The following is a 21,839-nucleotide window of genomic DNA, read 5'->3' on the forward strand; positions in this document are numbered from 1 at the left end:
ATATTCAGCAAAGTAGGAGGTCAGGGTCTCCATATTCCAGTAGGAAAAAGTATTGTAGGAATAAGTGTTTCACACACTGTACCATTACAGTCCATTTTTAGCACGAGACGAGAGTAAAGTGGTTCTGCAAATGCCGCTGGGCTATAACTCCCAGCAACCCTAGTCAGAATAGCAAACGATGAGAAATGCTGGGCCTTGCAATCTAACAATATCTGGAACACTTCACAATTCCCACCCATTAAAGCAAATATAACCAGCTTCATTGGTTATACAACCTATACCGAAATAATTTAGGAGAAACAGTATGCCAGTAAGAACTATATTTGGGACTTTAGATAGGTAACATGTATTACTTTTGCAAAGACATGACTTCAAGGTCACAGAGGGGATCTAAGAATGAAGGCCATGAGGAAGTCCATCCCTATATTTTCTCCCCCAGCTCTGTTGCCATTTCAGTGAATGTCAAATGGTCAAATCAGGAAAGTGACCCACAATTCACATTGACACTGTATAATCCACTGCTGTGCCAAGACATAAAAAGCAGGGATTCTGCGCAAAAGCTTCTCACAAGCAAGCCAAAAACAGTGAGCATAACTTCCACAACATTTAACAGGATTACTTTCTACTAAGTACTCAAAGTATGGAGAGAGGTGTGGATGCCCTTGCATGGAAAGATATAAGAACCGGAAACAACATGAGAGAACAATTATCCCTTTTTAATAAACTAAAAGTGAAAAGTAACACATTTTATGTGAATATTATTGGAGAAGATGATCTAACTGTTACACCAACTGTATTTTTTAACTGAATGGGGATTTGGGAGGGATGTTTATAAAGTTCTCAACACCAGTTATTCTTTTGTTCTTTGGCGGTCATAAGAATATTCCAAAAGAAAGCAGAATCAGCATTTGAGAGTTGCTATATTCAACATGGGAGTACATTTTGCTATTTGTATCACCAACCTCAGTATATTTACTCCTCCACTAAGTACTCTCACTTTGGTATAACATAAGATTCATGCTACCAGTGGGTTTGTTTTGTGTGTGTGTCAGGAGCAGCTTGAGAAACACTTCTGGTTTCTCAAGCTGCCCAGAGGACACCCAGATGTTTTGATGACAGAGGGAGCTCTTCCGTGCTCCCCCCGGATTCGAACCTGCGACCTGTCAGTCTTCAGTCCTGCTGGCACAAGGGTTTAACCCATTGCGCCACCAGGGACTCCTACCAGTAATTATAAATGTTACCAGTATTTATAAATTGAGTGGAATTATTCACATCCAATTAAACTGCTGCCTACAATACAACAAGCAATGGGTGTGTGGCATAGAAAACCCTTATACTAAATCAGGGGTCCTCAAACTTTTCAAACAGGTCATAGTCCCTCAAACTGTTGGAGGGCCGGATTATAATTTGGAAAAAAAGAATTAATTCCTATGCACACTGCACATACCTTATTTGTGGTGCAAAAACACTTAAAAACAATACAATAATTAAAATGAAGAACAATTTTAACAAATATAATCTTATTAGTATTTCAATAGGAAGTGTGGGCCTGCTTTTGGCTGATGAGATAGGATTGTTGTTGTTGTTGTTGTTGTTGTTGTGTGCTTTCAAGTCATTTCAGACTTAAGTTGACCCTGAGCGAGGGCCGGGTAAAAGACCTTGGAGGGCCGCATCCGGCCCCCAGGCCTTAGTTTGAGGACCCCTGTACTAAATAATGCAATGCCTATTTAAGACTATGGTGCACCAATTTTTTGTGCTACTCTGGCCACGCTATAACTAAAAAGTCATACAATTTGTAAAGAACACTCAATACTATTTACAGCAAATTCCTACAAGATATGAAGAAACTTGAAAGCAATTTAGAAAACTAGTAAGTTGTTAACGTGTTCTCATCTACCTTGGAGCCAATGAAACATAAATTGAACAGATGGAGCCTCCACAGGTTAACCCACAAAGAAGTTTCACTTGCCTCATTTCTACATTTCAGTTTTCTGGATAGGAAACACTCACTTTTACAGAAACATGGCTGTGAGTGGATCTAGGAGTCAAAGCAAGGGAGAAGCTCACCCCACTCATCTCGGCAAAGCTTTACATGCCTGGCTAGGACTAAAGGGATGAAAGAAAGGCCAACAAGTGGGTGACTCCTAGACACTCTCTTGTCTCTCTGGTGGATCAGAGACAAAAACAAACAATGGGAGATAAGCAGGAAGGAAAGGAAGCGGAAATCAAGGGGTGCATCTACACTGTAGAATTCATACAGTTTGACACCACTTTAATTGCCATGGATCGATGCTATATTATCATGGAATTTGCTGAGGCACCAGCACTCTTGGCAGAGAAGGCTAAAGACCTTGTAAAAGGTAGGTAAAATGGTCTCAAACAACATTGATTCGGCAGTGTGGATGTAACCAAGGTCTGGACCAACAGCCCTGGAAACCTGAGCAGTGAGAAAGAGCATGGCTCAGGCTGAGGGCATGGGATGAAGAATGCCACAAACCAGGCCGAAGTTACCATGGAATAGAGGAGCAAAGGAAAGAAAGAAGAGGTGCACCTATACCAGGTATGGGCAAACTTGGGCCCTCTGGGTGTTTTGGACTTCAACTCCCATAATTCCTGGGAGTTGAAGTCCAAAACAGCCTGAGGGGCCAAATTTGCCCAAAGCTGACTTATACTGTAGAACAAATGCACTTTTGCACCACTTTAACCACCTTGGCTCAGGGCTATAATATTGAGGGGATATGATTTTTGGAAAGTCTTTAGACTTCTCTGCCAAAGAGGCTGCATGCCTCAGCAAACTAGAACTCCAAAATCCCACAGCATTGAGCCACTACTTATTTATTTATCATATTTGTATACCGCCCTTCTCAGTCCGAAGGCGACTCAGGGCGGTTCGTAGTTGGCAACATTTGATGCCTCAACAAATAAACAATCATAAAATACTGTTAAAAACATTCATATAAAATATAAAGTATAAAAACCATAGAAAGCCATAAAAACATTATCATGAGCATCTCCTTGTTAAAATTGTTATTTAGTTACTTCGTCAGGTCATTCCATGATTTTATATAATTACGCTGGATTAGCAAAAGCCTCCTCAAAAAGCCAGGTTTTAACCTTTCTTCGGAAAGTCAGGAGGGAGGGGGCCACTCTTATATCCCTGGGAAGGGTGTTCTGCAGTCGAGGGGCCACCACTGAGAAGGCCATGTCTCTTGTCCCTGCCAAATGCATCTGTGAGGGAGGCGGGGCCGAGAGCAGGGCCTCCCCAGATGATCTTAGTGACCTAGAAGGGTCATAAGGAGTTAGGTAAGCTGGTCCGGAACTGTTTAGGGCTTTATGGGCTAAATCCAGCATTTAAAGTGGTATCAAACTGCAGTAATTCAACAATATAGATCAGGCATGGGCAAAAGTCGTCCCTCCAGGTGTTTTGGACTTGGAACTCCCACAATTCCTAACAGCAGGTCAAAGTTTGCCCATGTATGGTATAGAAGATGGGCCCCAAGCGTGGAGCAATCACACTGGAAGGCAAGGCATGTCTGGGGCCGAAGGGAGGAAAGGAACCAGGCTCAGGCTGTTATGGGAGGCGTGAGCGAGGGAAGGAGGGAAGGATGAAGGGAACTTCTTTCCACCGCTTTAAACGCCCTGGCTCAATGCTATGGGATCCTGGGAGTTGTAGTTTGGTGAGGAAGGGGTAAGGAGGGAAGGGAGAGAGGGCGGGAGGAGAGGGCCCGGTGCCACCGAGCAGGCCTGCCCCTTCGCCCTCCCCGGCACTGAGGAGGCAAGAGTTCCCTCAGAGGGTGCGCCACGCTCCAGACAAGCCCACCACCACAGAGGATGATGGCGGCGGCGGCTTTCCTTCACCTTCTCCGCGAACCCGTCCGGGCTTGGCTCCGTCTCCAGGCCGCCTCTTCCTCCTCCTCCTCCCTGCCTCCGTTCGCGGACACCAGGCCCGCCTCGATCCCAGCCGGCCTGGCTTGCCTTCACGAAAAGGGCAGATGGCGGGAACCAGATCGGCCGCGCCACCGTCCTCCTGACGCCAGCACGCAACGTAAACACGCACGAGAGGGGGGCGGGACCGCGGACAGGACTGGATAGGGAGGCCCCTACGTCATCACGCCGACGGCCTGGAAATCGACTCCTGCCATTCCTGCGCATGCGCACTGTTTCCCTCTGTGGTTTCGAGTTCTGGCGACGCATGCGCCTTCTCGCTCTCCTCGGGCCCAACGCTTATGCCCGCCGAGAGGTCAGAGGTCGCGGCAGTGGCGACGGCGGCAGATCCATCATGGCGGCGCCTGAGGTAGAAGCGGCTTCCTGAGCTCCCGCGAAGGACTCCCGACCATGCACAGCTTGGCCACGACCGCGGTAAGGCCGGGCCGGGTTCGCGGGGCATGGTTTTCCTCGGCAGGGCGGTCAGGAAGCCCGCTGAGGGGCTGAGAAAGGTCTGGTTTCATTGGCCGGCGGAATGAGGGGAGGGGGCGGCAGAGGCTTGTTTTCCCGCCAAATTGCTCTCCTTCAGAAACGACGGGTCCTCCTTAGTTACTCGTGCAGCTCCCTTCCGCTTCCCTGAGAGAGGACCTTCGGCCCAAAGCGGCAGCAGCAGCAGCATGGCGGCAAAGAAGGCGCCTGCAAGGAGGCGGGGCCGGGAGCCTGTTTCCCCCCCCCCCCCCCCCCCCAATGCGCGGATTCATCGTTTATGGTGGCTGATGCGTAAAAAATGGCCCCGGAGTTGAACATAGAAGCATGAAAGTGGTAGTTTTACGAGGTCTCCAGCCTTCTCTGCCAAAGAGTGCTGCTGCCTCACCAAACTACAGCTCCCAGGATTCCTTAGTATGGAGGCAAGACAGTTCCAGGGGCATTCATTCTACAGTGTGGATTCGATTTATTTATTTACTATCATTATATTTCTACTCTGCTCTATCATACCCCGAAGTGGACTCGGCATACAGTTTTGGCAATTTCATTGCCACATTGCACAGATATATATATATATATATATATATATACACATATAACATCACATTAAGCATAAGATCATACATACACACACACAATTAAATGTATTCTCGAAGGCATTCATGACCAGTTAAAGCATGCGATGCAGTGTATTCTAGCATTCCAGAATAATATTTTCCCTAGCATGTGGCATTGGAATCCTGTTCCTAAGTGAGAGCAAATGCTGCAGAATGGAAGGAGGCTTATTTGAGCTTGTAAAGACCTTAAATCAGCAGCGCTCTAGCCAGAGGGGAGGGTTAGGGGTTAACACCCCCTCCCAAAATTTCAGGTTAAAAAAAGATGAATTTTAACTGGTTAACCAAATTCCCATGCTAAGTCTATGAGAAGCAAAAACTAAATGAGTGCCTCCAGAATTTCAAGCACTACTTCAAGCAAATTTTGACAATTTGTTTACACTCATAACTTGCAGCAGTAGCCACGATGGCTCACCCATAACTGGCAGGCAAAGCCTAATGTATTGAGTGCGGGTTGGATTTGAAGGCCCTCATGAAGGAGACCATACTTGGTGGGGACGGTTGACAGGGGCGGAGCTGCAGGCTATTGCTGTGTTCTTTGCTTCGGCATGAGGTAGGAGGCAGGTTCCTAATGGGGAATTAGGCCTTTCACTCGTTGCTTCCACCCTCCCCTTTTCCAGTTAGTAGGTTCCCATTGCTGCGCCTATATAGAGCTCGTTTTCAACTCTTAAACGTTTGAAAACATACATAAGAAAAACAGTGAGGCAAGAAAGACTGACTGGACTTGTACTCTTGAGTGTCCACTAAAGTTTATCAATGGAGCCTGCTTTCTATCAAAGTATATTGACATAGCTTTCAAGTGTTTCCAACAGACGCTATGATATTCTTTTGTAGCTATAAATTACCAATTAATAGTCATTTTCAGTTATTTTAAGACTTGAAACTCTGTAACTAAAATAGAAAACTGATTTAATTAAGTTTATATAAAATATAGAATGAACCATACTATTTAAATTATTTTGTGTTATGGAACTACTCTTCATGATTCGCTTAAAAAGGTTTCAACACCCACCCACCACCCACCCCCAATTTTCTGGCTATGGCCCTGTATATCATTCATGGGCAAACTCAAGCCCTCCGGACATTTTGGTTTCAACTCGCACAATTCCTAACAGCCTGTGGGAGTTGAAGTCCAAAACACCTGGAACGCTGAAGTCTGCTCATGCCCGAAAGAGTTAATTTAGTTTGACACCACTTTAACTGCTATATTTCAATCCTATGGAACTCTGGGAGTTATAGCTTTACAAGGTCTTTTATCCTCCTCTGTCAAAGAGTACTGGTGCCGCCCCAGTATAATTCTACAGTATAAATGTGCCCTAAAGCAAATTCTAAAGCATCAGTAGCATCACTCATAAGTTTTAAATTCTTTAGAAATAACCAGAGATGGAAATGATGCTTTAAAAAATATGGTAGTAGTGGTAAGAAAAGACAGCCAGAGATGCAGGAACCTTGTTCTCAAAGGTTACAGTTGGAAGTTCCCTCTCCAAAAACCAGAATTAAGGAGTCCACCTTAAGTCAGCTTTCCTTTACTATTTTGTATTTACTTCACTTTATTGCCATATTATACTCTCCCCCCCATCCTGTTGGATACTTCACATTGCATTTGTTTCTCCTTGTTGATTTGTGTTAGGTTCTAACAGGTTTTCTATCCTTACTTTTAGAAATTACCGTGTTTCAAATTTAGTGATTTTTAATATCTGTTGTTCAAGACATCATAAGACTTAAGAAATAAAACCAGAGAGATTCCTTTGCAGTTCAACTGTATTTGTAAGAAAGAAAAAGAAATAAATTCAGTTTGATTTATTTTCTGAATCAGCTCAATATCTGTATAGGTTGACTGGAGATATGAACTTAGAAAAACTTGTAAAAATGTGGGGGGACAATTTTTCAGGGAGCAGAATGAAACAAATATAAAACATTTTCGTATAGATCTATAAATATTCAAGACAACATGTTCATATATCTAATTTCTAAAAAATGTACATCCAGTAGACTTAGTTAAGAATATTTACAATAGTGCACTTTAGAGTGCAGTTCTAGAGACAGGTGTTAGTACACTAGCCATTGGCTATAAACCTGCAGTTAATTTCCAGGAAAGAAATACTTATAACTAATGGGCATAAATAGCATGCTGGTTGTTAGCCATTAGAAATAGAAACCTGGCTCTGCCACATTACATTAGCCTGAGAAGTATTGAAGTATAGTATCAAAAGATACTACTGTAAAAGTAGTGGTACGACACCATCTGTAAAAAGCCTTCCCAGGACCCTCTGGATTTTAACAACTATAGACCAGTATTGAATTTTCCTTCTTTGGGCAGGTGATTGACAGGGCTACTAACTTCAGATAGTCTTGGCTGACATTTCAAGCATTGGCATGGGGAGTGTATCCCTGTTGATGGTTTTGTTTGTTTTATGGACCTCTTAGTGGCATTCGATACCATCAACCATTATATCCTTTGGGAATGCCTGAGGGCTTTAGGAACAGAGGCACTGTGCTTCAGTGGTTTCAGTCTTGCCTCGTCATGCCTCTCACATAGGTTCCAGATGGTGGTGCTTGGGCACAGCTGATATTCGGGAAAGAAGCTCTTAAGTGGCACCCCACAAGGTGCCATTCGATCCCCAAAGCTGTAACGTACAAATAAAGCCACTAATAGAAATCATCAGAGACATAGGGCAGGGTTCTCTCTGTGTATTTATGGCACTTCTTTAAGCCTTCAAAAATAGCATTAATTAATCTTCTGAATGAATACCTTGAGGGGGCAGTGGGCTGTATGAGGGTTGGAGGGGAAGCAAGGCATCTCTTAACCAAGACATTTTCATCAGTGCCCCCAAATTGTAGAATGGCATGGTTTTTATTTTTGCTACTCATAAGAAATAAAACCAGGGAGATTCCTTTGCAGTTCAACTGTATTTGTAAGAAAGAAAAAGAAATAAATTCAGTTTGATTTATTTTCTGAATCAGCTCAATATCTGCTTTGAAAATAAAACTAAGAATGGATTTTATGTGAAAAAGGCAGTGAACTCATTTCCCTACTGGAAGTATTATTGATCTGTAGTAGTTCAACTGGAGGTTTATCTTGGAAAGTAGGTCACTGAAGTGCATGCAGGTAGGTGGCTCCATGTCTGAGTCACCAGGGTTTGTCTGCCTCAACCCTCAAATGCTCTTCCATCTAGCAGTGATTTGTGAACCTCACAACTTCGTTAGAAACAAAAAATAAAACGTGACCTTTTGTTGTCGGCTGGTCATTATTAACAAAGGTTCTGTTAATGTTTAAGTGAAGCAACTAAAAGTTCTTGAACTGGATCTCTCTTGCGGTCTTTTCCAACTCTGTGATTCTAAGCAAAGGTTTTCTTGAATTGGATGTCCCGAGTCTCTGAGGTGCCTAAGGTATTGAAGTAAGAGGATGTACAAAACTCGGACAAAGTGACTTTTGATCTTGGCCCAGGAGGGCCCTGAAAGCATCCCAGGATAAGCATATATCACATTGTCATGTGAAATGAGAATCTCAAGGCCACGAGGGGACTTACTTCCCATATGTATACACTAGAACTGCACAAGCAGAATTTTCATTTGGCAACTGAATTAATTCCCTTCCAGAAGTCTATGTTAATCTGCTTTCATCTTCTCTCTGTTTCAAGGATACAATCCTGTGCATACTGATGTTAAAGTTAGCTTCATTAAAGTAATTGAGAATTAAATCTCATCCATATTTACTTGGAATTGTTTGCTTCTTGCTCATCTCATTTTTTGTTTTTGTTTTTTGTTTGTTTGTTTTGGTTAAGTCCTTTTAATTATTTGTCATTGTGATTCGACGGGAAGAAGAAGAAAAAGAGACCCTTGCTTATATCATTTCTGTCTCTTTATAGCCTGTGCCAACGGCACTTGCTCAGGTTGATCGAGAGAAAATATATCAATGGATCAATGAGCTGTCTAGCCCTGAAACCCGTGAAAATGCACTGCTGGAGCTGAGCAAAAAGCGAGAGTCTGTCCCTGATCTTGCCCCAATGCTATGGCACTCCTTTGGAACAATAGCCGCTCTCTTACAGGTAGGTGGGACATCTCTTTTCTAGAAATAACCAGAATTATTTCCTTAGTCTAGAATATCCACATGTAAAACTGGAGCCTTAAGGACTTGGGAAGTATTAACAATAAGCATGGGCTAACCCAATTGGGTGCGACTTGCAAGGCATCTCTATATTTTGGTTCCTCTACTAAATTCTTTTAACTTTGTGACAGTCCCTGTGTAGTTAATACATGGAGAGAAATTCTGAGAGTGAATTACTTAGTATAAGTAATTAGCAGGAATATTTGGCAACTCTTTCAAGCATTGGAATGCTTAAGTATGGTAACGTTTTTGTACAAATATGTTTTGCTTCCTCTTTTCTGTAGGAAATCGTAAATATTTACCCATCTATAAATCCACCAACTTTGACAGCTCACCAATCCAACAGAGTCTGCAATGCTTTGGCACTTCTGCAGTGTGTTGCATCGCATCCAGAAACCAGGTTTGTGTTCTCTGTGCACAGTATTGGGTTTTGGGTAAAGAATGATGTATGCTTCTAGTGATGCTTGTGTTCATAATGGACAAAAGATTAGACCAGTGAATGTCTTTCTTGCAGTTATTTAAATCTTACTGCCAGTACAGATAGCATCAGAACTAGATTTTAAATAGCACTATAGAGGGAGGATATTTATCTTTCCTTTGTTTGTTCTATTTTCCTGCCTTTTTTGTATTTATTTATTGCACATGCACCACTCTTCAGCCCAAAGATACCCAGACCATTTTACAAGGGAATCATAGAGTTGGAAGGAAAAGTCTAGGTTTTTGTGCCAGTCTTCTGCCCTGCAGGATCACACAACTAAAAACACATTCAGCAAACAGTGTAATAGTTGTCACAAAACCTATGGTCTAAATAAGACATGAAATGACACAGAAAAAAGATATGGGAAGGGAATAGGCAACGGTTATTGATTACAATTGAGATCCATCAACAAAAGAGAGATCTTTCATGGCCAAGATTAAGACCAGTTTGCACCAAAGGCTTACACCTGTGATTCCATCCTTCTTCAAATGTATTATTAAATGAAGTAGCCTTCACAGCTGTCCCTGAAATAGCTCTAGCTGAAAGAACTTTCAGACAGGGATAGAGGATGTTGAGGCAAGAAGAGAAGTTGTTTTTTAATTATTCGAGTGAACATGAATTTATATGCATTTTTTCTAGCTATTAGACATCCTCCTTTTATGCTAGCTACAGTGCAGTATTCTGTGATACATTCAGTGTATTGTAATGGAAGTATTATAACTACTCATCTAACATTTGTTCTAGGCTATATCAGATTGCATCTCTTGTATTTATTTATTTGTTTGCTATGCTTTTTTATCCTCTTGTCCAGGTCAGCCTTCCTTGCTGCTCATATACCCCTCTTCTTGTATCCCTTCTTGCACACTGTGAGCAAGACCCGTCCCTTTGAGTATCTGCGACTCACAAGCCTTGGCGTAATAGGTAAGCACCTCTTCTAATGGTAGCCTACACCATCCATTCAACACACATGCATCTGAACTTGGGATAAACCACTTAATCCAGCTCGAACCCCTGGATCTTTAAAAAACAAACAAACAAACAAACAGGAATGCTGGACATTGTGTCCACCATCGTGTCCCCATAGCCATTCCACACTCCCTGGGCTCAGGCAGCCCAGAGAGGTGGAATGGCAGCACTTTCCTCCTCCCCCCCCCCCCCCATGACAGAAGCTGCCTGCTTTTTACTTCCTGATAATTTTAAGGGGGGGGGGGGGGGCTTACCCCTTCCAAGCTCACTTGCTTCCTAAATGATGATGATTAACAAAGTATGGAACAGGCAGTGCTTGTAACAGGATAGTATTTGTTGGCTTTTTTGGGAGGGTGGGACTGAACATGCTGGAAGGGTGGGAAGCTTAGCCCATGCCAACCTCTGCCAAACCGGCTTCGACATTGCTGGGCTACCAGACCAGTGCCCCTCTGTCGAGGTGGCTTAGGGCAGTCTTGTGTGGTCTCCATGTGGCTCAGAACCTGTGTTTTTTAATGTTGGTTCTAAATTACCTTTTGTGCCTGTGTGGAAGGGCCCTAAGACCCAGATGGAAGTTTGGGGTTTTGACACAGTGAGACTACCCAGTTTTGTTTATGTGAGCCACACCACTCTAATCTAGTATACTCTCTTGAAAATCATTACAGCAGGCAGTCATATTTAATATTTTATGTAGGACCTACCTAGATAATATGCTCAGCATTTCCCTATCCTTGGGGGGATAGGTGGTATCAATAGCTATTGGTCTTTTGTTTTTTGTTCTTGTTTCTGGTACTGGATTATATCCTGCTGGTCCTTGGGCCAAGTCACTCTGCTCTTTTAATGTTCTTCCTTTGCTTTGAACGATTCCTTTTAATACAGATGTTTGTAGTTCATTGACTTATCTCTCTAAAAGTAGCTGAATACAGTGCTGACTGATAAGCATCTTTGTAAAGTTGCTCAGCTTTTTGCAAACAGGAGCTTTCCAGATGTGTTGGACTACAACTCCCATCAATTTCAACCTGCATGCAAAAAAGATGCAGTCCAATACTTTGGGGAAAGTAATAGGTTAAGAAAAGCCTGTGTAATTAGTTAAATAATGTGTCAAAAATAAATATCTTACATTCTATAGCCATGAGTGTGTATGTTTCAGATAGTTCACTAGTTGAAGGAGAATTTATGCGTAGAGGATGAAAGGATTAGAAGTTTGCTACTGAATTTCTAACCCTAGCTTCATGTGCTTAATTTTAGTTTCTTCCTCTGACTTTTCTATGCAGAAGTAGACTCACTGAGAATATTGTCATTATTGCCTCCATTTGTGTAGACAATGACATGACCATTTATTTGGGACTAACTGAGAAGAGTGAGCACATGGATGTAACTGGACTACTGTTTGGTTATCCATTTCATAATGAAATTGTAATTCATTGATTTTCTGTCATTTCTGGATGTTCCTTCAGTTTCTTTTCTTTGCCAAGTTATACACAACTGTTCTCTGCTTTTGCTTGTCTCTGTGAAGGGGCTCTGGTGAAGACAGATGAGCAAGAAGTAATTAACTTCTTACTGACGACTGAAATTATCCCTTTGTGCTTACGCATCATGGAGTCTGGCAGTGAACTTTCCAAAACGGTAATGCTTTTAGTGTAATAATGTGATTCTACCTTCTTGGCTGCTTTCTCTCTCTTTCCAGTTCATCATGTTCCTGCATGCAGCAGACAATTGTTTGGCTGTTTCCGAGTACAGAAGTATCTGATCCAGATTATCATTGCCTTCTTTCGGTGAAAGGAAGCTTTGAAAATAAAGCAGGAAATGTGCATTCCCTTTTTGTATCATTTCTTTCATAATAAATTATTCTTATTCTTCCTGCAGCATGTATGTGCAGTGAAAATCCTAAATGAATTTTTCCTTAAGGGTTCTTGTATACATACAGCCACAGTATGAGTTCCCTAAAGAAGTCTGCAGTTTACCTGTGTGCTTTATGAATTTCTGAACAGTTTTCCCACTAGCGCTAGAAACACTTTCAGACATTTTCCATGCTTTATTTACGTTGCTCATTTCATTTCATAGCAGTACCTGCCAGCATTGTCTGAACAGTTAAATTGGATTCCTCATCATTTAAATATTACTCAAAAAGTTTTAATTTATCCATGAAATCAGGACAGATAATTTCAGTTTTAATTCTGCTCTTGTCACAGCATACCATAAAAGTAGCAGTCGTGTAGCTCTTTAAATTTAGTTGAACTGCAACAGTGAATACTCCTAGCCAGTTGTGAAGAATATTGGTAGTTGCCATCCAACAACATATGAATGGCTACATAATTCCCAACACTGGCCTCATAATTCCAAACTGTGGTGTACACGTAGTGTGATGGTTGTATTTGACTTCATTGTTTCCATAATTTCCTCTCCTAGATTTAACTCTAGCCGTACACAGTCCAAATTCTTATTCAACACTTTTGTTTCTTGTCTTTTACAGGTTGCTACCTTTATTCTACAGAAGATCCTATTGGATGATACGGGACTGGCTTACATCTGCCAAACATATGAGAGATTTTCTCATGTTGCAATGATATTGGTAGGTTGCATTCCTTGGTGGCTTAACATAGCTTGGGGAAACCAAATTATGTTTAGAACAGCATGTGGGGAATGCAGTTTAGCTCCTTGAGGTAGGAACAGAGTTTCTTAAGCTGTAGATCCAAACCCCAAATGAGGTCCCCTTAGCTCAATGTTGGGTTCTTGAAAAAAAAATGCAGCAATAAGAGTTTTCTGAATACCACCTAATGGCTGTTTTAGATATTTATACAAATCTGTTGTGCAGTGTTTACAGTGGAGTCTGTAGAAAATGCTTCAGCTGTACTTCATGAAAAGGAAAATCAGTCTGTTTAGCAAACCTTGCCAAAGTAGACAATTATACCTATTTTATATATCTATATACCCAGGATCATGTACATTCTTGGGCTAAAAGGAGTATGGAGTCAAAAAGTTTGAGAAGCCCTGACATAGAGCAAGACCACCATCACAGTACTGTGCAAAAAGTACAGTAATGTTTTGTTTTAAAAAACTCATTTTCTTTTAACCTGTTATCTTCCAGTGTCTAAAGAACAGACTGGGACTATGTTGACAGTGTTTTATGGGTTGAGCCGTAACGGAGACAAGCTCTACCTTCCAACCATTCCAGTTGTTTTTCAGAACTTTGTTCTCCAGTGGCTACTAAGATTGAAGTTTAAATCTTGAGCATTATGAAATAAGAATGCATAACCAGACATCATTACAGAAGGCCCAAATTCGAGGAAGTTATTAGCATATGCAGATACATTAGCATATGTGTGTGTATAGTACCATGCAACCTCTCTTTTTTTAAGTTCCCATTGACAGCACTTCCTACTGCCAGTAAGGTAAAGCACCTTTCAGTTTAAAAATGCTGGCCTCTTCAGATATTCATTCTCAATCAAGACTTAGTATTATGTTCATTGCTTGTTGGATCAAGCATATAACGGCAGTGGAGCAGACAATGAATACATTTTTCCCCTTTAAAATGGGATTATCCTTTTGGAATACATAATTTTTCACTATACAGTACTCACAAGTGTTATCTAATAAAACCTTTGCAGCATTCAAAGTGGATGATGTCGACCATCCTTATCAATGAATTCTGGAGCCATAGCTATAAAATATTTTTTAAACAAATTCAATAAGCTAATCTTGGTTTTACCATTTTTATTGGGGACACCAATTTACTGTGCCATTGTATCTCATGGACCTTAAGCATGCCCAGATTTTGGTATTCACAAGAGGTCTTGGAACAAGATTCCAGCAGACATGAAAGGTTCACTCCAATTTCTACCCACTGGCTTCATTTTTTTCATATCCCAGTTGTAAACAACTCAGGTAGTGATGTCACTGTTTAGAATCATGTTCTAAATTATTCAGTTTGGCATTTGGTACAGTGATTTGTGATGCTGAACAGATTGATTGCTCTATCAAACTAATAATTCCTTTGTGTCTTGTCATTCTTCCTCCCAGTCCCTGGGGAGATAAAGATAATGCTGTGTGTCACTGTGTGAAGACAGTAGAGCTTATACCCTAAGACACTTAATGGCTCCCACTCTCCCAGATTCTAAATCAATCTACCAGTTGCTAGGTCACTTTTTCTGTCATACACTGTCACAAGAAAAGCACTCTTGGAAATTATTAGGTTGATCCATCTCCTTTGTTTTTGCAGTAAGTCAAGTATAAATGGAGGACAGGAAAGCAATTCATTACTTTGCCACTGCTATATCTAGGAAGCAATCTTTTAAAACCCCGTTTTTATAGTCCAATCAGCATCCCTAGTGTTTTGAAAACTAACTTTGGCAAAATGCCATTTCTTCACCAAGTCTACAACCCAAATTACATTTCAGAAGACAGAGGGCAGAGCAGGCTTAATTAGAGAAAAATGTGAACAAACACTTCTACATTACATTGACTCAGAATGCCTCCTTTTTACTAATTTCTGTTCATGTTTTTAATCTAGGGTAAAATGGTCCTGCAACTTTCTAAAGAGCCTTCTGCCAGACTGTTGAAACATGTGGTCCGTTGTTACCTTCGCCTTTCCGATAATCCAAGGTAGACATCTTAAAAGTTTCTACGGGTCTCTTGGTAGGGATGGGGGCTGGAGATTGATAGTGTCCTGTGGAACTAGGCATAACTTGATTTGTTGGGTAATTTCAGAAAAGGAAAGGCATTTAAAAATGTAAAAAAGCAAAAACAGCATTAGCAGCACTTTTAGTAGATCAGAAGCTTCTTGAATGTAGTGTTAGAGCAAATGAGCTTCAGCAATTACAAGAGCAGTGTCAAGGTTTAAAATTTACTAAAGACTTAATTAGAATAATTAATATTTCTATACAGGAAAGTAAGAATCTAGTCATCTCTCTCTCTCTGGAGACATGTTGTCTCTTTCAATGCTCACTGGAGAAGAACAAAATGGAAAACTCAGAGGCTTGCCATGTGGCCAGTAAACTTTGAATAAAAAGAGACGTGTCCCTGAGAAGTATCAGTGTAACAAGCACGGGATAGGAGGAGAAAAGAAAAGACAAGCAGACAGAGAGGCCAATGGGGAAGGGCATTTCCCTGCCAGCTAACTTCTGCCTATCTATCCTTGTTGAGGACTATAAACTTGTGCAGGATGTGGTTGAGATCCAACAGTCTCTTGTGCATCTCTGCAGCAAACATCAAGCAGAATCTAGTGGTGGTTCCCATCACACTAGACAGCAGTGGTTTAAGGTCAGCTGATTCCTTTGGCATCTGGAGAATGAACCACATCCATGTGAGATCCGATTCTTTAAACATAGAGTGTAGTGTCTCTTGGTAATACCATTTTCCTTTCATACACCCCCAGAGCCTCTTTTTCTCCTCACACCCTCCAATTACAAATGTGTTTGCATATATTCAGTTAGCCATAAACTTTTGGATTTCAGTGAGGTCTTACTGGTTCATGTGGATGACTCCGACATGGCGGATCGTGGTTTCCGGAGGGGGGCTCGCTCCCCTCTTGTCTATGTGAGTTTATTTGTTGGCCCCCCTCTTTCTTGTCTCTTGATGTAGGGCACGGGAAGCCCTCAGGCAGTGCCTTCCTGACCAGCTGAAAGACACCACCTTTGCCCAGGTCCTGAAGGATGACACCACCACCAAGCGCTGGCTGGCACAGCTGGTCAAGAACCTGCAGGAAGGCCAGGTCACCGACCCCAGGGGCATCCCCCTTCCTCCACAGTGACAGCCAAGGAGGTGGCAGAACCCCGGAGGAAACAGCTCAGGTTTACAGACAGCCAGGAACCAATGACCTCTTCCAGATCCTGTCAGGCACGCACAGGCAGCTTCTTGGACTGTGAAAAGCTACCTGGACTGCAGGCCCTTTCTATAGCAACTTTTCACCATGCCTCTGAGGATCGTGACACCAGCAAACACAGTTGGGACCGAGAAGCCCTCTTTTTGGGTGCAGGCTTCGTTGCACTGTTCAGTTGAGCACCAAGCTGGGCATTGTTGCTTCCAACAGGATCTCTCTGTCTGGTTCAACGTGGCAGGCTTGGGAAGCGTTCCTCAGATTCCTTGTTGTTCAGTGTTTACATGTAAGTTCAATAAAGGTTGGTCTAGTTATTTGACCCTCTTAGGAGTACCTTTTGAGCTGCATCTAGCTCTAAACAGAAGAGGACTGCTTCCCTCTTGACAACTGGGAATTATGTTTTCATCCCCTAATTCATTGTTTTGATGAGGTCAGCCACTGTGGCTTCAGTGCTTAGAATTTATCACTCTGGGAAGATTGGGTGAGGGCAGTAATAGATGTTATCCTCGCTTCTTACGGGATTGTTCCTGGTATGTCAGAAGGCACTGACTTCCTGGATTATATTCCTGTGGCCATGCAGTAGAACAGTTCCTCCCTATGTGACTATATTTGAACCACTGTCAAGTGTTCTATTGATCCACGTACACCAACCTCCTAGTCAGTATGACCCAGAATGCTACCAAAACATTCCTTTTAGCAGTCAGACTTCAGCAGGGCTGGGGAAGGGAGGCTTGTTGTATAGTTGCCACATCTTAGAACCAGCAAGCCATGTGGCTTTGGACGTTGGTGCAGCCAGGGCCACAGGTTAATGCAGCAACCATAGGGCTCAACAGAGCAGGCAGGGACCAAGAGCTATTTCAGGCAGCCAGTAAAGGCTGCAGGTATTTCAGCCTTGCTGGTTGCTGTCAGCAAGTGCAGTGGCTGTAAATGCAAGGGTCCCTGTGCTCTTTATCTTCTTCCCATGCTACCAGGCTGAGTGTGTCCAATTCATCAAGTAGAATGTGCCCCCTTCCCCTGTGGTTGGTGTGTCCTGTGGCAGAGGAGCCATTAAGCATTCTGTAGAGGCAGCCTTTCCCCTGCCCTCTGTGTGAAAGAAGCGAAGAAAGAGTGTGTGTTTGTGTTGCAGGACGGAGGAACTCATCCAGGCTGCTTGTCAGTTGCATAGCACGACTGGGAGTAGGCAGCTTCTGTTTCCATGCCAGATCCCTTAGCATCAGCACTTGTTGCAGCTTTGGGTAGGAACCTGTTTTCTCTTTCCCCACCTTATTTTTTCCTTTGCTGATGGCTGGCCAGGCCACGCCAAGAGTGTCTTAACTCTTCCCTCTCTACATGGACTGCTTTTGCTCTTACAGCGGCTCCCAGTTTTATACCAGCCTTGTTTTTTCCATCCCTGCCTTGAGTGGACTTTACCAACTGCTTCTGTTTTGTAACTTGAATAAAAAATAAGCCAAATCCTAATCCTTTCTTCTAATTCCTTTCTTAACTCAATTGTTATTTATGACTGACAAGTGGGATCTATATTATTCATGGCAATCAGTAATATTTTACAAACTTAAGGTCTGTTTCAAATTATCACCTGCAAACAGTAAAATAGCTGCAGGATCCTATTGATTGTAACAGAATGTGGTTTCATATTCTATAGGTACTTCACTCCTTTAGGACAAAACATGTGAAAACTGTTTTTGAAGGCTTAATGACTTAGATGAAGGGTTAGAAGGCATGATCATCAAGTTTGTAGACAACACCAAATTGGGAGGGATAGCCAGTACTCCAGAAGACAGCAGCAGAATTCAAAATTATCCTAACAGATTAGAGAGATGATTGACCAAAACTTATCAAAATGAAGTTCAACAGGGACAAATGCAAGATACTCCACTTAGGCAGAAAAAATGAAATGCAAAGATACAGAATGGAGGGTGCCTGGCTCAACAGCAGTACATGTGAAAAAGATCTTGGAGTCCTTGTGGACAACAAGCTAAATATGAGCCAACAATGTGACGCTGCAGCGAAAAAAGCCAATGGGATTTTGGCCTGCATAAATAGGAGTCTGGTGTCTAGATGCAGAGAAGTCATGCTATCCCTCTATTCTGTCTTGGTTAGACCACATCTGGAAATCTGAGTCCAATTCTGGGCACCACAATTGAAGAGAGACATTGACAAGCTGGAAGGTGTCCAGAGGACGACGACTAAAATCATGGGTCTGGAGAACAAGCCCTATAAGGAGCGGCTTAAGGAGCTGGGGATGTTTAGCCTGCAAAAGAGAAGACCAAGAAGACATGATAGCCATGTATAAATATGTGAGGGGAAGTCATAGGGAGCAAGCTTGTTTTCTGCTGCCCTGGAGACTAAGGCATGGAGCAATGGCTTCAAATTACAGAAAAGGAGATTCCACCTGAACATTAGGAAGAACTTTCTGACAGAGCTGTTCAGTAGTGGAACTCTATCCCGAAGTGTGGTGGAGGATCCTTCTACGGAGGCTTTTAAACAGAGGCTGGATGACCATCTGTTGGGGGTGCTTTGAATGTGATTGTCCTGCTTCTTGGCAGGGGGTTGGACTGGATGGCCCACGAGATCTCTTCCAACTCTATGATTCTATGATCTTATAATCTATAAATGGTATTAAATTACTTTGCTTCTAAATTATAACATTTTATCTTACACTTTTCTCAGAACGGTGGGCCTTAAGTTAGTTTGGAAAAGTGATCTGAATATTACTGTAGCCAATCCTAAGTTCGGAAAGATGATATTTGAGTCCAATAAATTATTGTCAGCTAATATGGTATATAGGCCCCCTGGTGGCGCAGCAGGTTAAAGTGCTGAGCTGCTGACCCAAAGGTCGGTGGTTCACATCCGGGGAGTGGGGTGAGCTCCTGCAGTTAGCCCCAGCTTCTGCCAACTTAGATGTTCAAAAACATTCAAATGTGAGTAGATCAATACATACTGCCTTGGCAGGAAGATAACAGTGCTCCATGCAGTCATGGAGGGCACATGAGCACATGAGGCGTATGCAGACAACGCTGACTCTTCGGCTTATAAATGGAGATGAGCACCACCCCCCACAGTCAGACACAATTAGACTTAACATCAAGGGGAAACATTTACCTTTAATATGATATATAGTCTTACCATAAGATTGTTATTTTAAAAAGGATAGATTGAAGGGTCATACTAAGTTTTGCTATTCTTGTAAATGTTCAGAATACTACACTGTAGATTTCATTGGTCATTTGCTAAACTGCTTCCTGTTTCACGACTGATGATGGAAGAAAGATGATTTCCGAATGATGGACAGCTGATATCCCTTGGTGGGATTATGTGTGAAAGGAAGCTTCAGTGGCAACACTCTCCAATGGAGAAACAAGTCCTGGTCAGTGAATCTTCCCAAGTCAGGGGGAGAAGGGGAGATTGCCTGCCAATTCCTGAGAAATTGAAGCTGTCAGGCATGACTAGATCTGGGGGAAGTGAATGGGATTCCACTAAGCACATGTTGCTGGGGAAAAAATCTGCAATCTCTTTATTTTAAAGATCATATTGTATATGCAAAACATTTTATTTGATAGTAATGTAATCTTTAAAATTGATGAAAAGTATAGTACCATTAAAATTGAAAGTCTGAAACCTTTCAATTTCAGCCTTTGGGCTGAAAAGGGCGGGATAAAAGTGTAATAAATAAATAAATAATATGGGATTATTTCTAAAACTTGGTATAACTACTGTATTTACAGAATCACTAATAAGACTAATTTTACAAAGGAGCTTTGGAAACCTGGATGCTAAAGATGCCAACCCCTAAAGAACTGAATGAAATACCCTTGGAAGGGATACTTAGGAAGTCTAGTTGAACAAGCTATTTTTCAAGAGATAGATAAGGAAATGTTAGACTATAGACTTCTGCAGGATGTGGTTGAGTTCCAACAATATTTTGGGGGCACTTATCACCGAAGTATCACAATTGTGTGGCATTTTGAGGTATGATAAGGAAGATCACCATGCCCATAAGTGTTTAAACTATCCTTGATCGTGCAAATGGCATGGGATAGCGGCATTATATGTTAAAGTCCTCTATATGTGTTAGATGAGTTGTGTTAGACGAGACAGATATAAATGGATTACCATATATCCTCGAGTATAAGCTGACCTGAATATAAGCTGAGGCACCTAATTTTACTGAAAAAACTGGGAAAATGAATTGACTCGAGTATAAGCCGAGGGTGGAAAATGCAGCAGCTATTAGTAAATTTCAAAATAAAAATAGATACCAATAAGATTACATTAATTGAGGCATCAGTAGGTTAAATGTTTTTGAATATTTACATAAAACTGTAATTTAAGATAAGACTGCTCAACTCTGATTAAACCATTCTGACCTTCTACAATATAAATGTGTTTGCATATCCCTCCAATAAAAATAGAGTAAAATAATAAAGATAATAATAATAAAGTAAAATAATAAAGGTAATAATAACAATAATAAAGTAAAATAATAAAGGTAATAATAATAACACATTTATTGTGTATTTATAACAGTAAAATAATAAATAACCTTGACTCGAGTATAAGATGAGAGGGACTTTTTCAGCTTAAAAAAAGGTCTGAAAAACTAGGCTTATACTTGAGTATGTACAGGATATGTTTGTATGACTGCTGAAAAGAAGATTGGAAGTCACTTTTGTATTTTTCTCATTTTCTTTCCTTGTGCTTCTGTTTCTCTTTTTTATTATTAGGTGATGGTACTGTTCTATTTTATGTATGTTGAAAACCTTGAGTAATTTTTTAAAAAACTACAAGGGGAATGACTGCAATCTAGCTTTTGTACTAGCAGCTGGCAAAGAGCTAAGAACCATGCCTTCCGGGCCATGTGTGGGTACCCAAAATAGCAGTGAAATATTTAGTCGCCGCAGCAGCAGTGGGGACTGCCAGAAGCTTAGTCTTTCTGAGTCCATCAGTCAACAGAATTCCAGTCTGGCATCATAGGATCTAGTCTTGCAGTGCTCAAGAAATGGTAGGTTGTGGTAACTACTATATGACCAGAAATAAGGGTGCAATCCAATTCTACTGTTGCAATTGACAAAACAGCCATTTATAATTGTGATTTGGAATGGTGCCCTTGACCTCCTGGGGTAAGTCATGTGTCTTCAGGCCATGTGCTCTGTTAGCCAAAGTTGACCTGCTTTTCAGACATTTTTCTATTTGGCTTTTCATCATCTGAAGGCAATAATTACATGCACTTCACAGACTGCTCATTCCTGCGTTAAGAACACATTTAATACACTGAACTTGTCTAATCTTTTACTTTGTGCCATGCAGCTGTAGTCTTTCTGCCCTTTAAAAGAACCTAGAAGATAGATACCTGTTCTTGATAGTAGGCGACTCCTTCCTTAGAGGAACGGAAGCTGTCATTTCCAGACCAGATGGGATGGCTCGAGAAATATGCTGCCTACAAAAATACAC

The 21,839-nt window shown here is 41.6% G+C and overlaps 2 protein-coding genes across 4 annotated transcripts in view; one reads left to right on the top strand and one right to left on the bottom strand.

Annotated features, from left to right (window-relative positions):
* Positions 1-4,194, bottom strand: part of USP37 (ubiquitin specific peptidase 37) — a 40,261-nt gene extending 36,067 nt beyond the window's left edge. The window contains exon 1 of one of the 3 annotated variants that reach the window (XM_067460582.1): positions 3,859-4,194. In XM_067460582.1, coding sequence (XP_067316683.1) covers positions 3,859-4,194 — 336 coding nt within the window. The remainder of the gene's footprint in view (positions 1-3,858) is intronic. The other 2 variants (XM_060773462.2, XM_060773454.2) reach the window with 2 other exon arrangements.
* Positions 4,195-4,269: 75 nt separating this feature from the next.
* CNOT9 (CCR4-NOT transcription complex subunit 9) lies at positions 4,270-17,846 on the top strand. Its single transcript, XM_060773484.2, has 8 exons — positions 4,270-4,359; positions 8,894-9,073; positions 9,417-9,532; positions 10,422-10,531; positions 12,090-12,199; positions 13,047-13,145; positions 15,084-15,175; positions 16,154-17,846. Exons 1-8 carry the CDS (start codon positions 4,336-4,338, stop codon positions 16,320-16,322), a joined length of 900 nt encoding a protein of 299 aa, XP_060629467.1. The 5' UTR covers positions 4,270-4,335; the 3' UTR covers positions 16,323-17,846.
* Positions 17,847-21,839: the final 3,993 nt, after the last annotated feature.

The sequence above is a fragment of the Anolis sagrei genome, chromosome 1, assembly GCF_037176765.1.
Source record: "Anolis sagrei isolate rAnoSag1 chromosome 1, rAnoSag1.mat, whole genome shotgun sequence".
Classification (NCBI taxonomy): Eukaryota; Metazoa; Chordata; class Lepidosauria; order Squamata; family Dactyloidae; genus Anolis; species Anolis sagrei.